The 24,840-nt window shown below is 45.5% G+C and overlaps 1 protein-coding gene across 1 annotated transcript in view; it reads left to right on the forward strand.

Annotated features, from left to right (window-relative positions):
• LOC147707124 (uncharacterized) overlaps nt 1–24,840 on the forward strand; it is a 120,754-nt gene that overhangs the window by 89,230 nt on the left and 6,684 nt on the right. The window contains exons 18-20 of the mRNA XM_086925180.1: nt 3,018–3,207; nt 19,861–19,993; nt 22,968–23,064. Coding sequence (XP_086781306.1) covers nt 3,018–3,207; nt 19,861–19,993; nt 22,968–23,064 — 420 coding nt within the window. The remainder of the gene's footprint in view (nt 1–3,017; nt 3,208–19,860; nt 19,994–22,967; nt 23,065–24,840) is intronic.

Below are 24,840 nucleotides of genomic sequence, written 5' to 3' on the forward strand. Positions count from 1 at the left end.
CCTGTATGTCCAACATGGGCAACTGGATGCGAGAGAGCTGCCTACAACTCAACACTGTAAACCTGGAGATCTTGATCTTCAGAAGTTAGAACTTCCCCTCGGACTCCTCCTGGTGGCCACCTGACCTGGGTCCCACATCCACAGACCATGCCTGAAACCTCTGCATCATCCTTAATGACAAACTCACAATGAACTGGTCAATGCTGTGATCAAGTCCTCAAAATGCTTTGCAAGATTTTCAAATTGCTCCCACACAGAGCGCATGGTCATCCAGGTCCTCCTGGAAACCACCCGCAGCACAAGTTCCCATAGAGAAATGGGAGTTTGCGACTGCATCATATGCGTTGCATGACAACCTAATTCAGTCTGGTCCACCACCTGCGTCTGCCAGACATCGTAATATGGTCATAAGTCTAGTTTAACAAGGCTCTGATCTTTTCTGATTATTAGATGGTCATTCAAATTTAGACTTCTGTTAAATGACCTATCCAAATATTTCCTCAACTTTTTTTAAACTAAGACACCATGTATTCTTCTTACCAAAGATCACTATTTTAATCTTCTATATTTAGTCATAAAATGTATTTTGAAATGCAAGGCAGTCAAGCTTATGTTGTAAATCTACTGCTGTATAATACAGAAGAATTAGGTTGCCTGCATAAAGTACACAAAGTATGTGGCGTCTCCCATTTTTGGCTAGAATAACTGATTTTCTCTCCAGGTGGCTGCTAAGTCCGCCAGATACAATATACAATGGCATGCGGAACAATTGGCTTCAGCTCTCTTTGTAATTCTTTTTTTGATCTAACTCTACAAAGCTCAAGCTGGAGGTAGATCACCTCTGCTTAGAAAGACAAGAATCCTTTAATATGCAAGAGAGCGCTCAGTCTGAAGTAACATGGTTTCTGCTAGGGTTTATAAAGTGTCCTAACCTCAGTCTGAGGTTCCCTTTCTTTGATAGTTCTGGCACATCCCATTTCCTCAGCAGGGTGACGTCACCCGATCTGGTGAAGTTTAATTTTATATATTCCAAAGGCTAATCTGAGCTTTCTGGGGATTTCTACGATTAAATCCTTTCTTTCCTCAGCAGATTACTGACCTTCTCTTATTTCTACCCTCCCCACATCATGAGTCCACAGGACACTATTTGTGTACTGAACCCCTGTGCTAACTGGGACTTGTGAGCATGTTCAGGACTGTCAAAGATGCACTTATTCTACATAATCTGCAACAGGACATCTTAGAAAAATGTCTCACCGCATTTTTCTTATGGTAAAAGATCGCTTTGAAACGTAATTGTTCACAAGACCGCCACATATGGTCCTTGCCAGGAGCTAATTGGCATTCTCCACAGCCAATAAGTAATAAGTTCCCCTCTGTTTGGCAGAGTAGCTAATTTAACTCATAACTTTTTTACTAAAAATAAAGTCTAAATCTGCAGTTTGGCAGAAAATAAGCATAGTGCAATTAGGGTCGCTTGTGTTTGACAATGGGATGTACCACCAGATTATAAATGTTAATTTAAGATCCAATTAATAATCAGTCAATCAGTAGGGGACAGCCTAGTGGATCTTTTGTAATCCTAAACTTTGGAGATAAGTCAACTTGCAAAGAGGGAACTGTCCTCTTCCACCTGACCTTATAATGGGTGCACTGGTAACTGGACAAAGTTGGCATATTGTTGTATTTAGCCTGCACTCCTCAATGTGAGCCTTTGCTTAAGTGTGGCGGATTCACTTTTCCAAAAACTCATCATTTTAGGGTTGTTTAATTTCAGCCAATAGCGACCATTCCATTGGCTTACTTTAAACGGGGATGTCCTAAACTGTGCAAATAGACAAAGGTTAAGCAATCCCTTTTGACTGAACCTTGTGAGTTCATACATGTATAAAAGGAAAACTGTCTGCAATCAAGGGATGTCAAAGGCAGAACTGAAATTTTAGGAACTGCTGAGATGGTGATTTTTGTGTAATCTCTGGATGTGTTTTTGCTGTATGGTGGTGGAATGCTGCAAACATGGTTTTAATAAAGGTTCATTCATTCATTCATTCATTGTGTAGGACAGCACAATAAATATGCTGGGAGAGATGTTTAACCCTTCAGTACAGTTTTGATTGTAAGAATGAATCCTGTCAAGGTCTCGTCCATTATTTGGATTTCTTGAGTTGCACACCATCAGAAATGTAGTCCGGTGGTGGTGGTGGGGGGGGGGGAGGAATGGGGGGAAAAGGCTGTAGTTTGGTCCTGCATAATATGGGCCAAACCGAGGACTATACCTCCCTTCAGTCTTGGATCACTCAGGACGGAGGTCTACGTGGACTGTTTTCCTTGATTAGATGTAAAATCGCCCACTCTATGAATGGAAAGTCTGGCTTTAATAATGTTTTCAATGGCTTCAGCATAGACTGGGATGGAGGGGTAGTGAAATAAGTTACCAGGTACTTTTTAGGTCACTGATTGGTTTTTTGCAAGCATAAGGATTTGCAGAACAAGTTGAAATGAAAACTAGTAGAAGTCCATGTTCTAGGGAAGCTTAACTTGAATTATGGTTGATGTTTAATACACCTTCATTGCCAACCAGAACTCTGTCACCACTTGGAATCTGTTTATCATGAATGCATAATTGAACGGACTCTAAATGTATATCTACCTCCATTCTAATTTTCCTTCCAGTTCCTCCCCTGCCCACCCACCCCCAAATTTCACTCCACATCCTCCTCCTGTCTTCGTTCAAAACTTAAATAGAAAGCTTCCGTTTTTAAGCACTGGGTAAGTTCAACATGTGCTCCTTTAAGAACCTGCTACAGAAAGTGAACTGCTTGTGTAATTTTTTCATTTGATTTTTCTGTGGCACAAGAAACTCTGCCCTTTTATAAAAAGTTGTTGCATGGAAAAGTGTTACCGTTAAAGCATTGGTTCCATTTATACAAGGTATGATATGTACTAGCTTATGCACAAAGTTTATATTCATTTGAATGCATGCCCTCTGCTTAATTACTATTATGTCTCCAATTTAGATCTGTCATACTCTGACTTCTACAGTAATCAGGAGTATCCGGTAGTGAAATACTTGCAAGAACCCCTGTATTTTGAAGTTGAACTTCAGTATACTCAAGATCCACAGCTTGAGCTCTTTCTGCATAATTGCTGGGCTACCCCTTCCAGAGACAGACGCAGCACTCCACAGTGGGATATAGTGGTCAACAGGTATGCAGGATTCTATTTAACTAACTTATCACTATGTGATGCTCTGGATAATGTTTCAATGGTATTGTGTAATTTCCTGCAGCTCCCCATGTCCCTGTGTGACTGATTGCTTAGGAAAACTCCTTTGTGACATATCAGTTATTCTTTATTATGTTGATGTACAACATTATATAACTAAACATATGAACTGGTACATCCCAGCATCCCTATCTTCAAAGATGTCCTAGACTGCAAGGCACTGAAAGTTGGCATGGCAGGAAAAAATATTTTGGGAGCATGGTATAAGTGCCCTACAGGCTCTACCTGCACCCATGGCAATCTTAATGGACAATTACATTTCCTAGCTGTTGCAAGTAGATCTTAAAGTCTAACCTAGCATTTGCTTCACAAATTTCTCTTAACTAAAAATTCAAGATATTAGTCAATACCTGAACCAACATGGTATTTCAGCTTACCGAACTAAGTTTGAAGAGTATAATGTTGTATACATTTTGCCCCTGGGTTATGATTGAGACTGAATACAAAGCAACCAGTCTTGCTCCAAATCTTCTGAATGCTTGCTCTGTTTTGCGGCATGTTGGTGTATTCTGTGATGCTTCCATACCTGGCAACTTAAAAATGATCCATTAAATTAAAGTTATTTCCTGAAATATGGTCCATAAATCCGGGGGGGATCAGTACGCCATAATAAAGGTTAAACATTTAGGCTGAATACTGCAATGACTAATTTTGCATAATTTCAGAACTACAGAGTATCAAACTAACGTCATCCACGCTCCTCTGGATAGGTCATTTATCCTATCTGTGATCTCTCATCAGATGGAGAAGTGGAGGAATTAGGAAATGTAAAACTATCTGAATTCATAAACATGGACTATGACTCCCCTCATTCAGCTCCCCCTGGGTTTGGGGTTAGAGAGATAAAGGGCAGGCAACCCCAGTAGTGAGTTGCAACTGCCAGTGACGGGGTAGGTATCTTTTGAAGTCGAATTGTCTGGGTACATCGACAGGCCACCCTGTTAGGAGAAGAACACTTCACTGCATGAGAACTACACCGTACACAACACTCCAGGGAAGTAGTCTGGTGCCACTGACGGAAAGGGACATTTGGCTGAAGGAGGGAAATGACCACTTTCTAAAAGTGTTATCTCCAAAACCATGATCTAAATCTAACTTTACCATGAAGTTGGATTTTCATTACTAGTAAAATGAGTCCTAGAATGTTTTTTTGTTTTTTTTGTAGTTCTTCCCAAACAAATTGAGTATTATGACGTTCTAAAGTAACCCAGTGCTTTCCTATGGGACATTCAGCTTTGCCACAGCGAAAAATTACTTTGGAGTCTTGGACGTCTTTCACTGCCAGGACATGTAAAACTTGTATTATACATGCCCTACCATTTAAATACCACGCACTCAACCATATGGACATTTAGAGCCTACCTTAGCGGTCACTTGGAGGAATTAAAAAGGAAGGTTTAGGTCTGGCAAAAGGTTCATCTTGCCAGATTGAAATGGCAGTTTAAAACTACACACTGACTGCAAGGAAAGGCCTGGAGACATGTTAAAGTGCTATTACAGTGGTTAGCACAATGGGTGCTGCAGCACACTGGTAGCATTATTTTACGGGCCCTAGGTACATGTAGTACCATATACGAACGACTTGTAAGTAAATTAAATATGCAATTCAGGTGTATATCTTTCAACATGTTTAGAGAGAAGAGCACAAGCACTTTGACTGATTAGCAGGAGTTAAGTGTAGAGTTCTATTGCCAGCAAAAACCTGTTCAGTTCAAGGAGGCAAAAATATGGGTAAATAACATGCCAAATAGTTTTTACAGTAAGATTATAAATGGGTGTTGAACTATGTTAAAAGCGAACAATGTTATTGTCCTGTAACATGTCATGAGTGATGTAATGTGAGGTCATAAGCAGAGCATGACGGGAGTGCAAGTTAGTTCACTGAACTGTAATTGCCGAACGTAAGCGTTTTTTGGGGGGATTTATAGAATTGGTTTTTAACTCATTTCAGCACCTAACTATTTTAACCTTCATCTTGTTTGTAGTAAATTTCTTATTCTAAAAAGGCACATGAACTTAAATTACTATACCTAACTATGTCACTACCAATGGCTTTTTTTGTCGTGAGTTTGTTTGGGGTTTTTTTTTGGGGGGGGGGGGGGGTCATATGAACATCAATACAGTCCATGTAACCTTTGGCTTTTTTTTGTTTTTTCATGAATTCCTGATTATCTTTTTAAAGAACATATTTAGCCAACACATTCGCAATACTTGGTTGCCACAGACCCACTCTGCTGGTGGCAAACCCCATCAGCCTAGTCTCGGATCACCTTGCTGCCCCCCTCCTGCTTACCATCCATTCCCAATCTGCATTCACTGTGCCCACCCCTGCCTGACTTGGTAAGTTTACTGCCCTCGCTGTCCTCCTCCTCTCTGCTCTATATGCATGCCCCTGCCCAAATGAGCTGCCCCTTCCAGTCTGCGCTTCATGGTCAGTTTGTTATTCCTGCCCCTGGACTTACCCCATGCCCTATGTTCATGTGCAAGCCCTTGCCCCTCCTTCCATACCATCCTGCTCACTGGTCTATTTGCCTGACGTTCACCATCATTACTCCATAGTCTGCTTTCTGACCCCTCCTCCCTGCCCTTTATAGTCAATCTAACCCCGCCCTACATGGTCTCTTGTGCTGCCACTGCCTCTCCCAATAGCCCTCCATGCTTAGCTTGCTGCCCCAGCCCACATTTTTCCTGCCCTCTGTTGCCCATGCTCCTGGCCATTCACTCCAGTCCTGGCAGTGTTTTCTGTTACTCCTGCCTTCCCTGTGTTTTACTTGTTTCCCCTGCCCTCCCATGCCCTTTGTTGTCTAGGTGCGTGCCTTTGCCATCTTCCTCCTGACCCCCCATGGTCTATTGAGGTGCCACTGCTCCAGCGTGCGCTGCACTGCCCATTTATCTGCCTCTGCCCCATCTGACTGCCTAGCATATTCTGTTTGCTTTCCCTGTCTCCTGTGCCCCCTCCTCACACCTTCCAATGTCCCTATGCCTTCATTTATTTATTTATGCATTTTTATATAGCGCAGACTTTACCCGAATGTGTGAGTGCTTCACAATAGGAAAAGAACTGATACATGAGAACATTACAAGTGAACAAGTTACAAAAGCAAACGTTACATTACATGAGGCAAAAGTGATAATCGTGAGCAAACAAAATATAAGAGGTAGCAAACGGTGCATTACAGGAGGAAAAAGTGACGAGTGCAGGTTACAAAAGAGTACCAAACACAGGTAAAAGGGTAATACTGCAAAAAAATGGTAGACTCTCAAACCACAAGAACACACTGGGAAGGCACTCCCATAGTCATGGAGAATAGAACTTTTCTATACCAAAAGGTCTTCCTTCAGATAATAGAGGGGTCATGAATCAACTTTGGAGGTGTCTTTGAAGGAGCAGAACTTTGAGGTCCATTTTGAAGGCCTCTGAGGAGGTGGTGGTCCGGAGCTGAGGCGGAAGTGAGTTCCAGATTCTCACTGCGTTGCCTAAAAAGGATTTGGCCATCGATCTTTCCTTCTTGAAAGTGGGATGTTCAAGCAGATTTTCTGCATTTCGTGAAAGGTCTAGAGCTTCCAGAGTTTCAGTTTATTCGCCAGGTAGCGAGGAGAGGAGTGCAAGGCTTTGTGGGTGATGCAGGCAGTCTTGTAGGTAGATTTGATAGATTTTCCCTCGATGGGAAGCCAGCGGCGGGTGGATAACATGGGTGGGATGAAACGAGCTGCTGAATGGAGAAACGACTTAAAGGGGGACTTAAGGGGGGACAGGTGGGATTTGGGGAGGCCAGTAAGAGGAGAATTGCAGTAGTCCAGTCTGGAGAGGATCATTAATTGGACCAGGGTTTTAAGGTCATGCTCCGGGAAGAAGCGACGAATCCCCCAGAGAAGGCGCAGTTGGTATCGAGCAGACTTTGCAGTTGAATTAATGTGGGAGAGTAGATTGAGTTTTGTGTCGAGTATGACACCAAGGGATTTTGCGCTGTCGACAATGATGGGTTTATTGTTCAGTAGATTCATCTGGTCCATCCATGATTGAACCAGGGGAGGAGAAAGTGAGAAAGTGAGGAGGAGAGGAGGAGAAATTCAGTTTTGGATGGAATCAGAATCAGTTGATGTGTTGACATCCAGTTTTGAATGGACTCCAGAGTAGATCGCGAGTGGAGGCAACCTTGAGGTAGATTTTAGTATAGTCTGCGTAGAGATGATAGTGGACCCCGGATTTAATTAGATTTCCCAGTGGTTCCAAATAGAGATTGAACAATGTGGGTGCAAGTATAGAGCCTTGAGGAACACCTTGACCCACCGCCAAAGGAGAGGAAAGACTGTCAGCTATTTTGATCATTTGGGATCTATTGGAGAGGAAGGAAGCAAACTATTTGAGCACAGTGCCCTCCAAGCCCATTCTCTGTTAAAGAGTGTTGAGGAGGGTGTTGTGATTGACGGTGTCAAAGGCTGCAGAAAGGTCAAGGAGAATTAGAAGACAAGACCTCCCCCCGAATCTAGTATCCGCAGCGCGGCATCAATCACTTGCAGCAGGGTTGTTTCAGTGCTGTAGTTTTGGATGAAGCTGGACTGAAAATTGTCAAGAAGATCATTGTCCTTGATATGACGAGAGTTGTTTAGCAACACCTATTTCTGTGATCTTTGCAAGAAAGGGTAGGTTAGTGATGGGGAGGAAGTTGTTGAGGTCCTCATCAGCGGTGGGTTTTTTTAATCAGAGGGGTGACCTGCCCAGTTTTGAAAGGAACAGGAACGGAGCCTTGACAGGGGGAGAGGTTGACCAGAGTAGTCCAATAGGGAAGAGAATGGTACCCCCCTCTCCTCAGTCCATGACCCTGCTGCCTCCCTCCCAAGTCTTCTAAAGAACTAGTGCTAACACTCTGTATTCGTCATAAGTGCAGTATGTCTGAAGTGACCTTGATAGAATCAAAACTGTAAAACTAATGGCTTGTAGTTTTACAGTTTTGAATACACAGGTCTGATTGGCTGAGGGCTTGTCTCCTCCCCTTAGCCATTTTAGTAAGGCAGATCAAAAGACTGATCTGTTTTATCTGAAGAATACAATTGGCCGGCGGTAACATTGGGAGAAAATGTTGCTGCTGTCATACTAGGATGCAAGGACTCTTTCCCCAGAGCCCTTAAAAGAACAAGCATTTACAATGCAATGGTCTCGGCATTATGAAAGGTAGAGCTATTGGCATTGCTCATGACCTTTTTTTTCATTTTTTTTTTAAACATAAATAAATGGTATTGTCATTTACAATGGCATTAGAGTATTCGCAGACAGAGCCGCGCACACAGACAGAGCCGCGCACACAGACAGAGCCGCGCACACAGACAGAGCCGCGCACACAGACAGAGCCGCGCACACAGACAGAGCCGCGCACACAGACAGAGCCGCGCACACAGACAGAGCCGCGCACACAGACAGAGCCGCGCACACAGACAGAGCCGCGCACACAGACAGAGCCGCGCACACAGACAGAGCCGCGCACACAGACAGAGCCGCGCACACAGACAGAGCCGCGCACACAGACAGAGCCGCGCACACACACAGAGCCACTCACACAGACAGAGCCGCGCACACAGACAGAGCCGCGCACACAGAGCGGCTGACGCACACAGACAGAGCCGCGCACACAGACAGAGCCACTCACACACACACACAGCCACTCACAGTGCTGCTCACTTTTCAGCAATATCGTCCAACATACCCTGCCTTTACCTATCATTTGTATCACAGGAATGCTCACAACAATTTACAACTCCTCTCAATTTTCAAAAAGGTACAGCTTTCTACTTTTGAATAAAAGGTCTGTGGCAAAGAAAGCGCCCACCCTGAATCAGAATGACTTCCCCCCCCCCCCCCTTTGATGCATCACAGCAAAACCAGCCCTGTCCTTTTCTGAGAATCACAGGCATATCACACTCCTCGGCATTACCACCCTCTGCAGAATTAAGGAAAACGCTTGTAGCAGCACATTTTTAAGTTAAACAATAAGGGAACCCTGGGCTCTCTAGAGAAGGCATATTTGACGTCTCTGACTTTTAGGAGCCAATTGTATGGGGCAACTACTGATTGTGTCCGAGAAAAGGCCTGGTGATCAGATATGGTGGACTACCAAATGAGAGAAAAGTAGAGCATCAACACACTCATTTGAAGGTCTAAGGTTGGACTGAGATGCCGATCCCACCAGCAAATGTTGTGTTATCTATTTTTCCTATGCGAGATTTTGCTGTTTTCTTAGGGTATCTCTGAAACCAATAAAATATGTTAAAAAATGAGTGAACCGATATACACAACTTGCATGAATGATTCCAACCAGTGAGGCTTTACGAAGTCCCATTAGTACTCTGTAATTGAGATTTCAATTTATGAAGCAGTTTTCCAGCTGTACATATTGCTATACATACATACGGTCAATCCATTTAGTTACATCATCTCTATTCCGAAAGCAACATACACACATGGGAAAAAAGCATGGGCACCTGGGAAACCTACTACACAAAGTAAAGTAGGGGTGAAAAAAGCAGCATCTCCCTGAAGCATCAGACCCAATGCACTATTTAGTGCAGATCTGCAATAACTGACTCACCTCGTTATGTTTCCCATTTTTAGTAATACTGCTTCCCTGCAAAATCATCTTCTCCAGGACCACGAGAAGATGCAAGGCTTTCTCAGTTTGAGTCAGCAGATACAGGTCCACCAAGAGGAAGCAGACAGCCTGCGCTAACTTCTGACACGGTTAGCGGGAGGGGGGTGGGAAAGGAGACACGGACAGCGGGAGGGGGGGGGGGAGGAGACACGGACAGCGAGGGGGAGGGGAAGGGGGAGTGGCCGGAAAGGAGACACGGACAAAATAGATTTGAGATAATACATCCCAAATCAAGCACCCGAGGTTTCCTTTTCGACTCCAAGTGACACAGAATTCCCTCTAGTTCTAGTATCAGTAGTTCTATGTCAACAGCTTTAAACACAAATGCATGAGCATATATGTATAAAATTGTTGGTGTATAACTTTATTTGGGGAAGTTACATAGCTTGAAGAAAGAAAAAGGGTTTTCTTCCTGTGTCGGAGAAGTGAAAATAGGACAATTTGGAAAAAAGATAGGTACAGAATGTGGGTCGAACCTGGACAGTGTCTACAGGTGGTGAACATCTACAACTGTGAAGTAGTGTGGCTCACTGGTTAGAGGCGGCAGACCCGAGAGCAGAGGACGGCCCGGGACCAGGGTTCGATTCCCGACGCGGCAGGTTTCTGGACCAGGGTCAGCGGACTCGATAATTCTCTCGCCTCGGTGCCCACTCTGATCAGCAATCACACTCGGCAACTCTGGGCACTAGCTTGCCTCATCTTCACTAACGGCCCCACCAGACCGCCGGGGATGCCTGGTCTCACCCTGGAGATACCCATTAAGGGACCATCTCTCAGGGAAGCCAGGAAGGGTTTCGCAGCGGTCTAAGCGCGGAGGTACCCCTTCGGGAGTGATTCCTGCGCTATATAAGCACACAATTAACTGCAGCGCACATGAGGTTAGCACCAAACTCCGAGACCTCATTTCACCTCCTACAACAAGTGCCAAGGGCACAAATTTTCAGTTGAGCAGTCCAGCTTTGATAGACTCTGCGATCAGTCTGCAGAACTGGCGAATCCCCTCAAATGTCCTGGGTGCTAATACTCACGATTTGACTGTTTCCTCACTTTTTTAATCAATTCAACCCAAACTCTAACAAGATCCCCTTCCTTCCAAGTATACAACAGTAGGAAATAAGGAGCCCGACTTACAGCATGTCCAGCTGTAAGAAAAGGGCAACGCTGGAAAGGTGCCATGCAAACATTTGCCGAGGAAGGCTGAAAATTCCGCACCCACATCCCTCGTCCACGAGGGTGCCCACCAAAGCAGCCGTGCATGGACAAGGACACAAAGGCAAGAAAGAGGTCTTTGACTTTACCTGGGTGAGGCAGTAAGGGGAGTACATGGTGCCCTGGAAGGCCGGGTCGAGGAGCCTGGATTCACGCGGAGCTCTGTGGGCTGGAAGGCCTCATTGGCAGTGCCACTGGCTCACTCTCTGCTCCACTCTACTCCATGCTGCCGCGAAACCACGCCTCGCCGCTCTGAAAGTGAAAGTTTTCATTCTGCTGCTGCGATTCCACATTCCCAGTGGGAACGGTTTCAGCGGAGGCTGCGAGAAGTGATTTTCCCATATAAAAAATACAATTGCCGAGGTCAGTGTTGCTTGCTGGAAAAAAATGTGGAGTATGTGAGAGCAGAGGCACACGCCGCTACCAGGGAGCACAGAAGCGACCGTCGGGGAGAAGGTAGAAATTCGCCTTGTGCAGATGTAAGGGTCTGTCGTTCTTAGCCGAAAGGGGTGGAGGTTTTTCGATTCTCCGAAGTCTACAAGTGCGTGGAGTGTGTGTAGCTCCGGCGCTGGGTAACACTGCGCGGTCTGCCTTTTTCAGCAGTACTGGCATAATTGGCACCAGGCTAAGGCAAGAGAGATTACCCCCTGTACCCCGGGCTCCGCGGATGCCCCCTCCACAGAGGTACGATTACGAATGCGGGAGGGAGGGGTGGGGGCCGGGGAGCGGCAGAGCATGACGGAGGAGAGCTGCAGCAGAGGGAGGGAGGGGGGAGGGGAGAGGCGAGCGGAGCCGAGCAGCTCGTAAAAGCAGCAGGGAAGGGAGGCGAGCAGCTCCGAAAACACCACTACGTTTCTCCAAGGCAAGGAGACAATGCCTCGGAGAAACGCACGGCCATTTTCGGATTCGGGGGCGTGTTTTGCTGATTTGAGTGACAGACAACGTCACTGTCTAAAGAACAGCAAAATGTACGCCCCCGAATCCGAAAAAGACGGGGCTTGTTTGGAGTGACGCATCTCTCCTCCAATGGCTGGCCTCAGTTTAGGAAGCCAGCCAATGAAGGAGAGACAGGGCAGGGAGGCGGGACCTTCTGCGCTACTAAGTCATTAAATCTCCGGACTAAGACTGCGCAAGCGCAGCCTTTTAGGCCTTCGACCTAAAAAGGGCGCATAAAAGGATAAAAGGAATGGGTGAGTACCTGAAGGGGGTCCCATTGCAGCCCCCTCTTCCTAGACCATGTTGAGATGTGCTGTGAAGGGACCCCTCCCTATGTTTAAATAAAAAAAAAATGTTCTAGACTTGTGGCTCCTGGAACTGCAGATTAGTGAGTGCCCCCCTCCGCAGTTCCAAATTAGCGTTGGCTGTTATAGGGCAACCTGCATGCACCAGAGTCATGGTTCTGGCACCACTCTGTGAAGCTTACATGGGGCCATAGCCTTGGGACTGCAGTACCAATTCTGGAACCGCAGAACCAAAACAATTCGAAAAATAACTACGGCTCCCACCTGCTGTGCAAAGGCTGTGGAGGTTTGCACAAAAGCTATGTAAACCTTAAACTGTACACCCGATGTGATGCTCTTGACCTTGCAGTACTTAAAACCACGTAAAGCAAAATGTAATTAAATAACCGCACGCTCTCAAAGCGTTCATAGATGACTCAGTTAAAGCGGTAACCGTAATGCAACCAGTAATCTCAGATTTTCAACATTTGTAATTGCAGCTGTCTTTGTGTGGGGTCCTGAGCATTGCATTTGATCTGCCAATTATCATTTGCATGGCTGTGGTGAGTTATGGATTGTGTCCTGATTAGCAAATTTCAAGTGATTTCTTTTGTTTTAATTTGTTACTAGAACTGCACTTTAACGTGGTGATAGGTGTACTTCCAAGTGTTTAAAAGTTCACTTTAACCTTTTGGTTTTCTTTCTGTCGTCTTATCTCTCCTGAGTGATAAATATTTGGGATTCTCTCTAATTTCTTTAATTTTGCTGTCTTGACACAGGCAGACTCTTGTTATGAAGAAAAGACATAGCCACTCAGTTCGGACATGGCCATGCCTGTTGCAGGGGCGACCTCGGGCTTGTGCAAGCTGTGCACCTGTACAGGGCCGCCAAACCCCAGGGGCCGCCACGTCAATATATATCCTTAATATAATAATCCTCTGAGGATGGATAGATATTTGCGTCACTGCCCCTGGCAGGGATTTGGCGGCCCCGTGCTCTGTTCCACTTCCAAACACCATGACCCCCCTCGCCCCCTGCTGCCCCCCCTGGGTGGAGGTTCCTCCACTGCCCGGACCCCCTCTTCCGGGGCCCCCTACCTACGCTCCCTGCCCAGGGTCGCCATGAGCCTGGAGCTGCCCCTGCCTGTGGCCAGTGTTAACAGCTGTGCGGAAAAGCTGGTCAAGTCACTGAGCATTATTAAAGCACGTGTTTAAATATTAGAAAATAACATTGCAATTTTTCAGTTCTGTAGTTCAAGCTGTACAGTGAACATCAGAAAGGAGATATTTATATTAACTTGTTTATTTTTCCCTCCTTGGGCAGCTACAGAAAAGTTAGAATCTTTCTGCAAGTTTCTATACATATTGAGCCCGTTTGGTAAAAAACGGACTTTTATTAAATGGAATCTATCTTTTTGCAACAAATAGCTTTTTCGATAGGTTTAATTTTGTGCTAGATACTCTATTTTTATTCTTGATGTTTCCAAACATTTTCTTTCCTACAAAAGAGCTACGCAAGTCAGCTCAGAGTTCCTTAATCTTGAGAAGGAACTTTGTCTTCAGCCTCCTTTCTTCTATATGGTCATGGAAATCTGACACACAATATCCCTGTAATGTACGGCAGGGGTTAGATATAGATATTATGCAGACGGGTGTGTATATACACATTGTTCCAATAAAGGTAAGCAGGCCTCAACCACCCAAGCACTGGGCAGACAGGTGCCGTCACGTCCATCAATGCAAAATACTTTCTTGTAAAGAAAATGCCTGTACCCGTTGGATTATTCTATGGCATTTATCCATGACTCATTTTGGTGTAAAATCACCTTTCTCAAACCATACATATAGATTTAATTCTGACTTACCAATTATATTGGGGTCATTCTGAGGGATCTGATGATTATGCGGTTTAATGTCCACCTCCTTGTGTTGCAGCTCAGTTAGATAATCATTGGGCCTGGGCGAAATTTAAATTAGATTAGCGTAATTCAAACAATTTTGGGAGTTTCATGTTATGTGAAACTCAGCTACACTATTACTCCACTTGTATAATTAAACACCATTTGTGGTAAAAAAAATGTACTTCTAATTCACTCTAACAAATTATCATGAATGCAAAAGAACAATAGAACTCGGGCAGTTGTGCTTTGCGGTGCATTTGGTTTTTGTACTTTTTTTAGCTCTGTATATATTCCTGCATCAAATTAATGCAAGGGCGCATTTTGTGCAAAGTAAAATACATATTTGTGCCGTTGCGTGTGGTTTCACATAATTTTACTGAAATTTAATAGAATTAAGTCCAAGCAAATTACATAAATTTTCCACACCGCTAGTAATCATTGATACTCAAAGCCAAGACACTACATTATTTCAGAGGCTGTGATAGGTTGTCCCTAGTCATTTTGCTAGTGTGTCCTATAGGCTCTGCAGTTTTGTCACTGCCACAACTCTCAGAGTTCACAACTCTTATACGATACCCCTTGCAAGTAGTTATCAAAATTAATTTACTTCACTCCTTTCTAGTTTTACCTCACCTAAGAAAATTAAGGAATCTCATCCAATTTGCACACTTGCATTTCCCTTGCTACCTGGGAGTCTTTAATGGCTACGTTTGTCAAGCTGTTATGTTTCCCCACTAAAACAATACCATAGACCCTGTTCAAATGTCCTGTAGTGCTCATAAGCCTGCCTGTAGATCTCTGCGTTATCAGCGGCTTTGATGTGCATTTCGACTAGATCACATGCCCAATGAGTTTCCAGAAAGCTCAGTCATGCATATTGCTCCTAATAATGTGTGATCAGTCCAGTGTCTAATTTGTTTTTTTCTGGTCCTGTATATCGAGTAACTGTATTAACTAAGATCCGATACCCAGCTCGTTCCAGGCCGATAGGGGCAGGGGCACACGCTGAGGGTTTATCCACCGATGCCCAAAGTCAGGCGCTGCCTAAGCAAACTCTCCACCATGCTCCGCCTAGGAGATGGGCAGGCCACGTAGGACCAAGGCAGCCATTCAGCTCTACCATTCATTAGCAACCTTCTCCCATTTGCCTCTGGTCTCTTTCCCTAGGGTATGGTCAGTTTCTCTATTGCTTCACTCTTCTGCTGCTATTGCCTGTGTTTGTTGTCCCTCGGTGTCTGTCTGGATTCTCACCTCCTGAGATCAATTAACAGTTTTTCTGGTATTCTCTCTAGGCAGAGGCTCCCAGCACCTATGTCGCCTTCTGTCTGCATACAGCTCTCTAGAGCTGTAGTGGCAGGTAGAGGTTGCACTGCTGAAAAGTGATTTTCATCACTGCAGCAGTGCAGGCACTTTAGCCCTGCTGAGCTCAGCCTTGCATTCGTGTCAACCCCTTACTGCAAACCCCTCTTCTGCTCCCAAGCTCCCCCTTAGAATTAAATAAGCACTGTCTCATGCAGAACAGTTTGTTAGTGTGGTTTACAATTAGCTTCTTATCAATCTACCTGTCGCAATGTTTTTCTTGCCATTAAAGCTTACTGGCTTCCTCAATGGCAGGTTTCTTGCCACAGGGTAGACGCATGGTGTGGCTCGGTGCACTGTTTTCAAGGTTGAGGGTGTATTCCATTCGGTGTTAACACTCCTCTTGCCTACATGCTGCAGGGAATGCCTTTTTTTCCCGATGGGCCTACTAATCTCTTAGCACAACTTGTTAGCTGCCATTACCCGCCATTACCCTCTATCATTGCATCTTACACTAGATTCTGAATTAGCCAGGGAGCTCAGTTCACAGATGTGGTAGGGTGGGTTGTTGACTGGGCGGAGTGCATTGGGGTGCAGATGTATTGGGTGTGCTGTTGATGTGGGCAGGAAGAACATAAATTTAATTTGTACTTTCTAACTGTAGGATCCCATATATTCTTGATTTTGACTCTGGTCCTCTTGGATTTGCTGGTAGTTTATATCTTCAGCTGTGAGTGACTTATATTTTTTGGACCCACTAAAGTAGAAGGAATAGTTTTTAGATTCTGCCCTTCAAGTCAATCGCACCGTAGATATTTAAGACCTTCTGTTCTAATCTCAAATTTAAAATGTATGGAGAGCAGATGTGTTCTAGTTTTTCAGTAATCAAAATGCTATTTGTTGGACTTGACCCTTTCTGCAGGGTCACCTCCAAACTTTGCCTTCAACCCTCCTATTTTTCTGAATTTGTTTTTGTTATCCCGAAGTCTGTAGCACTGCGTTGCAGTGCCCAAAGTAAAAGGTAAATTAAATGACAATCCGCTGTAAGCCAATTTTACTTATAAGTCTCTAGTAAAGTGGTATTGCATATTCCCAGGGCCTGTAAATTAAATGCTGCTGGTGGGCCTGCACCGCCTATTGTGCCACCCACTTAAGTAACACTTTAAAACGTGTCGGCAGCCTGCCAAAAGTTTTACACTGCCAATTTGACTTGGAAAAATAACCAGTTAGCCAAGCCTCATACTCCCTTTTTAATACAGAAGTCACCCGTAAGATAGACCTTGAACAACTCACAGGGTAAGGTGCAGTGTATTTAAAATGTCGACATGTACTTTTTACATATCCTGGTAGTGAAAAACTGAAATGTGTTTTTCACAACTGCCTAAGAATAACACTGGGTTACCTTATTGCATCTAATCAGTGAAAACCGTTGATTGGCAACAGGTAGGAAAATCCTGTTTGGTGTCTGAGGAATTGTAATTCAATTTCTTTAATGGTAAAGTCCGATTTTAAGTCTCAATTCTGAAAATGCCACTTTTAGAAAACTGGCATTTTTCCTCTCTAACCATTTGGTGCTTGTAGCCTGTTCCTGAGCCACAGGAGTAGGAATGAGTGGCAGTTGGCCTTTGTATATTCCTCCCAGACAGCCACACAGAGGTACTAGGTATGCCTAAATGGGCATGATTGGGGGTGGCGGGGTGGTACCTGCCACTTGCACTTCAAGAGACTGACCCACACCACACACAGCCCTTCACACTAGCCTATTGTGCCTGCAGACTGGGACCAGAGCAGTTCTGGTGGTAAGCAGCCTCCAAGCATTTCTCCCACTTGAAAGTGGGCATCAGGGATAAAGGGACCCTCAGATCCACTCTTCAGTTCACTTTCTGGACCCATGGAAGGATTCGGACTGCCTGCTGGTTTGGCCTGCTGTATACTTCAGAAGACTGTTTTCTGCACCAAGGACTGCTCTGCTGCCTAAAGCCTCCTCTGAGCTCCCAGCGGTCTACCCTGCTACTTGAGCCCTGCTCTTCTGCTTGAACCCAGGATTCAAAAGAGATTCCAGGGGCTAGTTGGCTTCCCTTTTGATCAGAGCTTCAGGGACTGAAAAGGCTACAACCTTCTTTGCCAAATGGTTCCTCTCCAGTCCTTGGCACTTAGAAAATGTTCTGACATAAAATGCTCAAAGAACCAAGGGGAGACCAGGACCTACCTGCTCGTTCCGTCCAAGATACAATGCAGATCGGCCTGATTTCACCGAAGCTCCCACTATGCTATGTGCAGCAAATTCTGTTCAGGTGCTCCTTGCAGAAGGGGTATCCTGATGCGTTGAGCCTGTATGGAGCTTAAGTCTGCCGCTTTCTCCCACTGGAGATTTTTGACCTCCAAAAAAGACTAAACTAGAATGTAGGAATCTTTACTGTGAGTTTGTCTAGCTGCTCCCTGACCACTTCTTCTCAGACACCGCCGCTGCCTGGCCCTACTGAGTTTTACCTTCTCTGACCTTTTCTTCCAAATCTGAAGGTAAGCTGAGACCGGGCTGAATACACTTCATGCATCAGACTCTCGTTCCATCGTTGTCAGCAATAACATTTGATTTTGCCCCAGTCTTGTGTGCCTAGATGTCCGTGGTTAGCCGTTTGATCTTTTAGAAGCCATTTTCCACTTTAATCTTTAAAAATACATAACTTCAGTTCTACTGATTGAATAATTTGACACCAAAGTGACATAAATCCAAATTTACTCTTTTTCTAAATTGGTGTGGGATTTTTCTTCATTTTTTTTTTATTGCGGTTTGTGCACTGCATAAACCCTTTACATATTACCTCAAAGTTAAGCCTGACTGCGTTTGTGCCAAGCTACCACTGGGTTAAGCACAGTTTAATTCTGTGACTATGGTTCGCCCTGATGGGGACTGAGGCTGTTACTTGAAGGACTCGCACCTGTCCAAACCCAATTTCTTGCAGTATCCAACAAAGATTTGGATGTAGTGAGTATATCACATATAACTGGTATATTTGCTGATCAAATGCTTGTTTGGCTACCATTCGCAATTACCACACATGCCCACTTTTAGGTGAGCCTAACACCGCACTTGTAGTCTAGTTGCAAAAAACCATAAGTCTGAGATTACCAAGAACAGAGTTTACAGCCTACCCATTGCTTAATTTTGGTTGGATTTATTGTCAGTCATTTGCTTATTCAATGGCGTTCCTACTCCCAGCTTGTCCATCTTCTGTGTCTCTCCCTTGGAGCATAGCATATTTCCCTTCTGTTATTGGATGGCGTATGTCCATCCATTGCTCACTCAGAACTCTTTTTCGTTTTGGTTAAGCATGTGAGTGCTTGTATTTTCCAGCTCTTTCCTTACCTTTGGCCATGTGATTCCCCCCAACACCAAATACCACCTCGCACTACTGCTCCAGGTGTGGTTGTAGGTTGCTTCTCACCCTCTTGTGTGCTTCTCCCCAGCCCTTGTTTTGGTGTCTCACACAATGCCTCTTCTCTCCCCCCCCCCCTTTGCCCCCACCAGCACCTCCATTATCCCTAGCATCCCTTTCAATTTTTATTTTTTCATTTAAAAAAATAAAATTGTGCTTTTGTGCTAAAAACCCACCTTTTATTTACGGGTCCAAGTAGGGTCTGCAATCTTGGATCGGTTAAAGAAAATTGAAGTAATGGCATCCGCATAACTTTGCTTGCATGCATATGCAGTCCAGTGCATGCATGTACGTACATTGTCATGCTTGTATGGGTCGGTGGGATAATTCCTTAATCTGCCGCGGTCTCGCCAACTCGATTGTGTTTTTTGTTACACAGTCGGTGGGATGTCTGGAGAGCACTGCTAAAAGTATTCGGGAAGCCAATAGGTCCTAGAGGTGAGATCTATTGGCTTTGCTAATGGTTAGTTTCTCTGTATGTTGCGATGGGTGCTTGATTTGACCTTTGTTCCATCTCCTAGGAAGCATGTGTACTTCTCACTCCGTACCCTTCCCATAACTCCTCATCAGTTTGAGTTGGCGGGAGGAGGCTCTTTCTGCAGTGGGCTCCACATGATTGTGCAGTGGCGCACACTGCAACCTTAGACAACCTGGATCAGGAAGGGGGTGTGGCCGTGTGCGGTATTGATGGAGGTGCACGTGCGACCCTGGGTGGGATTCTAAAACCGAATGTGCAGCATTCTTCCTTTGTTTTAGCCCTCTGTTCCAACTCTGGCTGTAACCTGAATAGCAGGCATATTGGGCTGTTGCTGACTGGTCGGCTTATTGTTGCCTTCTCCTGTTAAGTGTTTTCCCTCCTTTTTAAGCTGTGAAAATGGCGCCGATGATTATGAAACAGTCTTCCACCCAGTTGCTGTGGATTCGAGAGTGCGTATTCCGGGCCACCTGAAGAGATTCGAAGTGAAGATGTTTACCTTCAGGCAAATCCCAAAGGGCACGGTGAGTCTCGCTGAACTAAGGTATTTTTTATATTTGTACAAATAAAATTGCATGGGGAAGCCAACCTGGCCCGTATGTTGCACAATACAGCAGCTATGGAATTGTTTAGCCCACTTGTAATAAAGCTGCTTCTAATGTGCAGTTGCTCAAGGTCTAATATGTTTTGCCTCTTATTCACCAGTTGGGTATATTTTCTTAATTGTGCCATTGCATCCGAAGGGTATTGCATAGAGGGGAGTTGCTATATCATTCAGTTTTCCATTTATTAATATTGGCCTATGTAAGACTGAGGTTACCCTATTGTAAGCAAGCTGTACATTAAACTTCAACATTACTGAACTTTGAAATAAAGGTGAATGTATAGAGGGAGGGTGCTCATTACAACTGTGTCCCTCTTCCATATCGTAGTCCTTCCCTTGCAAGTGTCGCGTTCAGGAAATAGTCAACTGTGCTAGCCACTGAAATTTAATGAAACGTTCTAGCCCTCCATTTGGGAAAAGGGCCTAAATACCTGACCTTTCCCAGAAGTGCTGTTTGTCCTATTGGATGCTGCTCTAACTGGTGAAGCTGGCTAAGTGGACAAATGTGTCCATTCCAGGAATCTTTGACCTCCAAGGAGTGATCCGTGACCCTGTGCTAAGGCCGCACAGCTAGCTCCACCTGCCTGTGCTCTCTGCCCGCTGCTGCCACGAGTTCAAGCCTCCTGTGGCCGCTCTCGTTTTTCACTACTTTTCGCTGTAACTTTGCCCGCACCTCTGGGATACTTTGCTGCCTTTTGTTGGTATTGTATTTGTGTTGGTATTTACAAGTGCTTCCCTGAAGCCCCCCTGTTTCCCTCTCCCCCCCGCTGTACTCTGTTTTTCCGCCGGTGCGTCCCCTGCGGCCACGCCTTGCCACTTGCCCATTCGCCCTCCCACCCACCTCTTAGCTGCTCCTCCCTCCACCCCTTAATGGCGGCTGCTGGCGCCCAGAATGCGCGCCTAAGGCAAGCCAGTCTATGCCTGTCCGCGCCTGGACCACGCCCAGTGCCATACTCCCTAGCCCCATGACACCAGTCACCGCTACGATGCCAACCTCCTTCACGCCGGCTGTTTAGCTACCTGCTTCCAGGCCACCCTGAAACTCACCTGCCGAAACTGCAGCTTCACCAGCCAGCGTGCGCCAACACGACCTGCTCCTCCTACCAGGGCAGGCCACAACCACCTCAGATGCATGGTACTCCACCTGCTCCGTCCAGTCACGCCGTCGAACTCTGGGACCTGCTCGACTCATCCTCCCCGGACATTGCCTTCCGGCCGGAGACCTGTATGAACACCTCATTGGCACCTGACGTTGCAATAGCCATCCCCGATGGCTAAAAGATCACCCACAGGGACCGCACCAACAGACTGGGAGGAGAAATCGCCGTCCACAAGAATACCCTCCGAATATTGACCAACACCGAAGACACCCTCCGCTCCGCCGAACACCTGCACTCCCATATCCACAACCATCCCAACACCACCCTCAGAGGAACCCTCGTCTACAGACACCCTTCTCGCCCCCCCCCCCCCCCACCCCCTCGCCCGGGCCCCAGCCACAGTTCAGCGACTCCATCAACCTAGTCTGCTCTCACGCCTTGGCCTCTAGACTAAATCCTCCTCCGCGACCTGAACTTCCACCTTGAACGCCAACGACTGCAACTCCACCCTCCACCACCCTCGGACTCAAACAGCTGGTCACGACACCTGCACACTCCAGAGGACACACGTTCTACCCCATCTCTTCTGCCAGCAACCGCGTCCCCTTCAGCCACACCACCGAACTCCACTGGACCGACCACAGCTGCATCCACTTCTCCTTCAAGAAAAACACCGCACACAACCACCCACAATGAATCCCTCACTGCAGCTTGAACAAGTTCACCAAAGACCAGCTTATCACCATCCTGGCTTGGTGCCTGGGCACCTCTTGGCTTTTTGTGTGCTCCTTATTGCCAAAACGATTCAGAAAAGGGGGTGGTGATGAACAGAGTGTCTGAATTAAGCAGACCACTCTTACCCAGTCCAAAGTTCAGGGCTTGATCCATCACTGTTATATATCTCACTGCACCATCCCAGCTCAGAACCTGGCTATATGCAAATCAGTCTGTCCCTGGCCCAGTGCATCATGGGAACAGGGCAGACTAAACTACCAAGCCAATTCTTCACCAGAAAGGAGACAAGCTACCGCTATTTTTCATGTCCCTTGTTTTCAGTCCTGGTGAATGACAACCATCCAATTCTGAATGGTTCTCAAACATAGCCTTTAGCGTACTCTTGGTCTGTTCAGGTTCCTCATGGCCAGTGTAGGCTGAGTTGTCACTTCTGCCTTCTCTCTGGTCAGTGGGCCGTGGGGCTATAATCTTTTTTGTATTGCAGAGATGGCATGGCAGACACTATTCGGGCCAGGTGCAATATTTTTACATGTTTTGCTTTTGTTCTTGATTGCACAGTCCCTGCAGCTTACCCTTGCTCTGCTGTTCTGTTCATCTTTGTGCGCTCTCATTGTCACTCTCGATCTGTCTAAAGTATTGAGTTATGAGAGTGACAGTGACTGTGCCAGTTTGTTTCATGCTGTTGAATGACCCCTTTGCTGAACATCAAATGTTCAGGTGTTCAGATTGTGAGCTATACCCCACAAAGGGCCCTGCAAGCAAAAAACAAAGTACATAATGCACAAAGGAGTCAAGCCTAAATAAATTAGAGGTAATTAAATTAGTGGGGGGGGGGCTAGGATTCCAGTTATATGGGTGTTCCCCTTCATGATGCCTACTGGAGTCTTGTTACACTAAAGATGGGCAGCAGGGGCTGGCATTGGATATCCAACTAGCATAGCCGTTGTGTTTATCTGCATTGTTCAATTGTCTGTTCAATTTTGTAAAATTGTTGCATGGTATGCTAATGTGATTTGGTCTTGGGTTGATCCATTGTGTGCCTCCTTTCCTCCCTCACAGATCTCCTTTCACTGCAGCGTGGTGATCTGCAGCTCAAACCTCCCCTCGGTTGATCAGCTCTGTTCACGGCGCTGCATCCCAGCAAAACAAAGGCGAGGTGAGTTTTCGAATTTCATCACCTGAAACGGTCTGCTTTGTGGTCGTCCCTTCAGCTTCTCGTGGAAGATTTTTCTGCAGTCCGTGGTTTAAACAGTCTGCAGAAATGAGTATAAAAGAATAAAAGCAACGCAGCAGGCGGTCCATCAATGCACCCAGGAGTTGGAACAACCTCTCTGTATTGATCGTAACTGCCCCAATCTTGCACCAATTTAGGAAAGGGGTGAGGACGCCTCTAAAGAATACTGCATCATGACGTGGTAACATTACACTTGTGCTGTCAGAACCCAGCTACCACTACAGTGTTTTGTCTTTGCCTTCGACCTTGCACAACTCTCCTGCCTCTTAAAGACCATTTTCTCTGTAGGGCGCACAGTGAGTTTGTGTCAAGGCGTACCTTTCAAAAAGTGCATCTAGTGCTTGCCTGGATAGCGTGCCCTATTTTCATTAATGCACTCCCCAAGGGCAGCCGCAAACATGTCTGGCCTGAGGACACGCATTCAGTGAACTACAGATCGTCTGTTTATAAACTAGTCCAACATCTGTGAAAGTGGGTGCAAATACCCCATGCAGGTGGGCGTAGTGAGTGAATGTACCTTATTGCAGGGGGATGTCTGACTTCCATGGGTCTCCCCTCATTCCCCTCCCCTCCTGAGGGCTATCCTTGGGGGCACACATTCTGCCTCCTAAGAGCCTGTTAGCCTCAATAGTGCGTGGCTGCATAGGCAAAGTTATTTCCTCGTTTGCATAGGGGTCATGCCACCTTGAAAATGAGGAACACTCTAAAGATGGCGCTGGTGCTACCTGTGTCCCTGTGCTATCATTACAGAAGAGGACTCCAGTGTCTGTAGCCCCTTCTGTGATGCCAAAGTCCTCTCTAAGCACACCCTGGTGCACTTTATGTAATACAGAATCTGGAAGCTTTATGCTATACAGATAGACGCGCAATTCATATTCTAAGGGTGTATTCGAAATGGAATCCTACTTTGTTGGGACTTGGAGCTGTAGGCCTTTCCCTGCATTCACAAGGGTGCCAGCACGATGGCCACTTTGCTTCTGGTGCAGATCACATGCTTAAAATCCCGGAAAGGCCATCTCTGCCTGCCATTTTGGAGAGGTAAATTGGAGTACAATTTAATAGTTTATTAGTAGCACCTGTTATTTCCAGCAGTTCAATACTGAAGACGTGTGGTAATGTACACTATATAAAATACGCTGTAGACCTTTTAGGATGTGAACCTAATACCCTCAAAGTTGTCATATGGAGAAGAGCTTTGGTTTGTCCACTAAGCGCATTTGCCCCATAAAGGTAATTTGTAAATGACCTTTTATATAGCGCTTACTACCCCTGACGAGGCGTTTTAAGTGTGAGCTGGCATTTAGAATGTCCTTGCTGCGAATTCATGTTCCAGAATATCGGATAATCCAAGAAACGAAGTGCACACGTGGATAAATCAGGTGTGCACGTATTAATGCTTGACCTGCAAGGTTACTGGTCCTTTAAATGGACAGGTGCTATTTGGTACGGAGTACCTGCACTCCTTTCATTTGAAAGGGAGAGTGACTGCACTGCTTTCCACTTAGTACTGATGCTTAGTTACCTCAACGATATTTTGGTTTTTTAATTCGGGGCGCTGCTGGATTAAAGCCAACCCTTACTTTGAGAGAAACTGTGTTTTTATTTTTATTTTTTATTTATTAAAGTTTTGTATAGCGCTAGCTGGACCCGAAGGTATCAGAGCGCTTCACAACACGTACAAATAGGCATCAGAAAAAC

The sequence above is a fragment of the Lissotriton vulgaris genome, chromosome 6 (genome assembly GCF_964263255.1).
Source record: "Lissotriton vulgaris chromosome 6, aLisVul1.2, whole genome shotgun sequence".
Classification (NCBI taxonomy): domain Eukaryota; kingdom Metazoa; phylum Chordata; class Amphibia; order Caudata; family Salamandridae; genus Lissotriton; species Lissotriton vulgaris.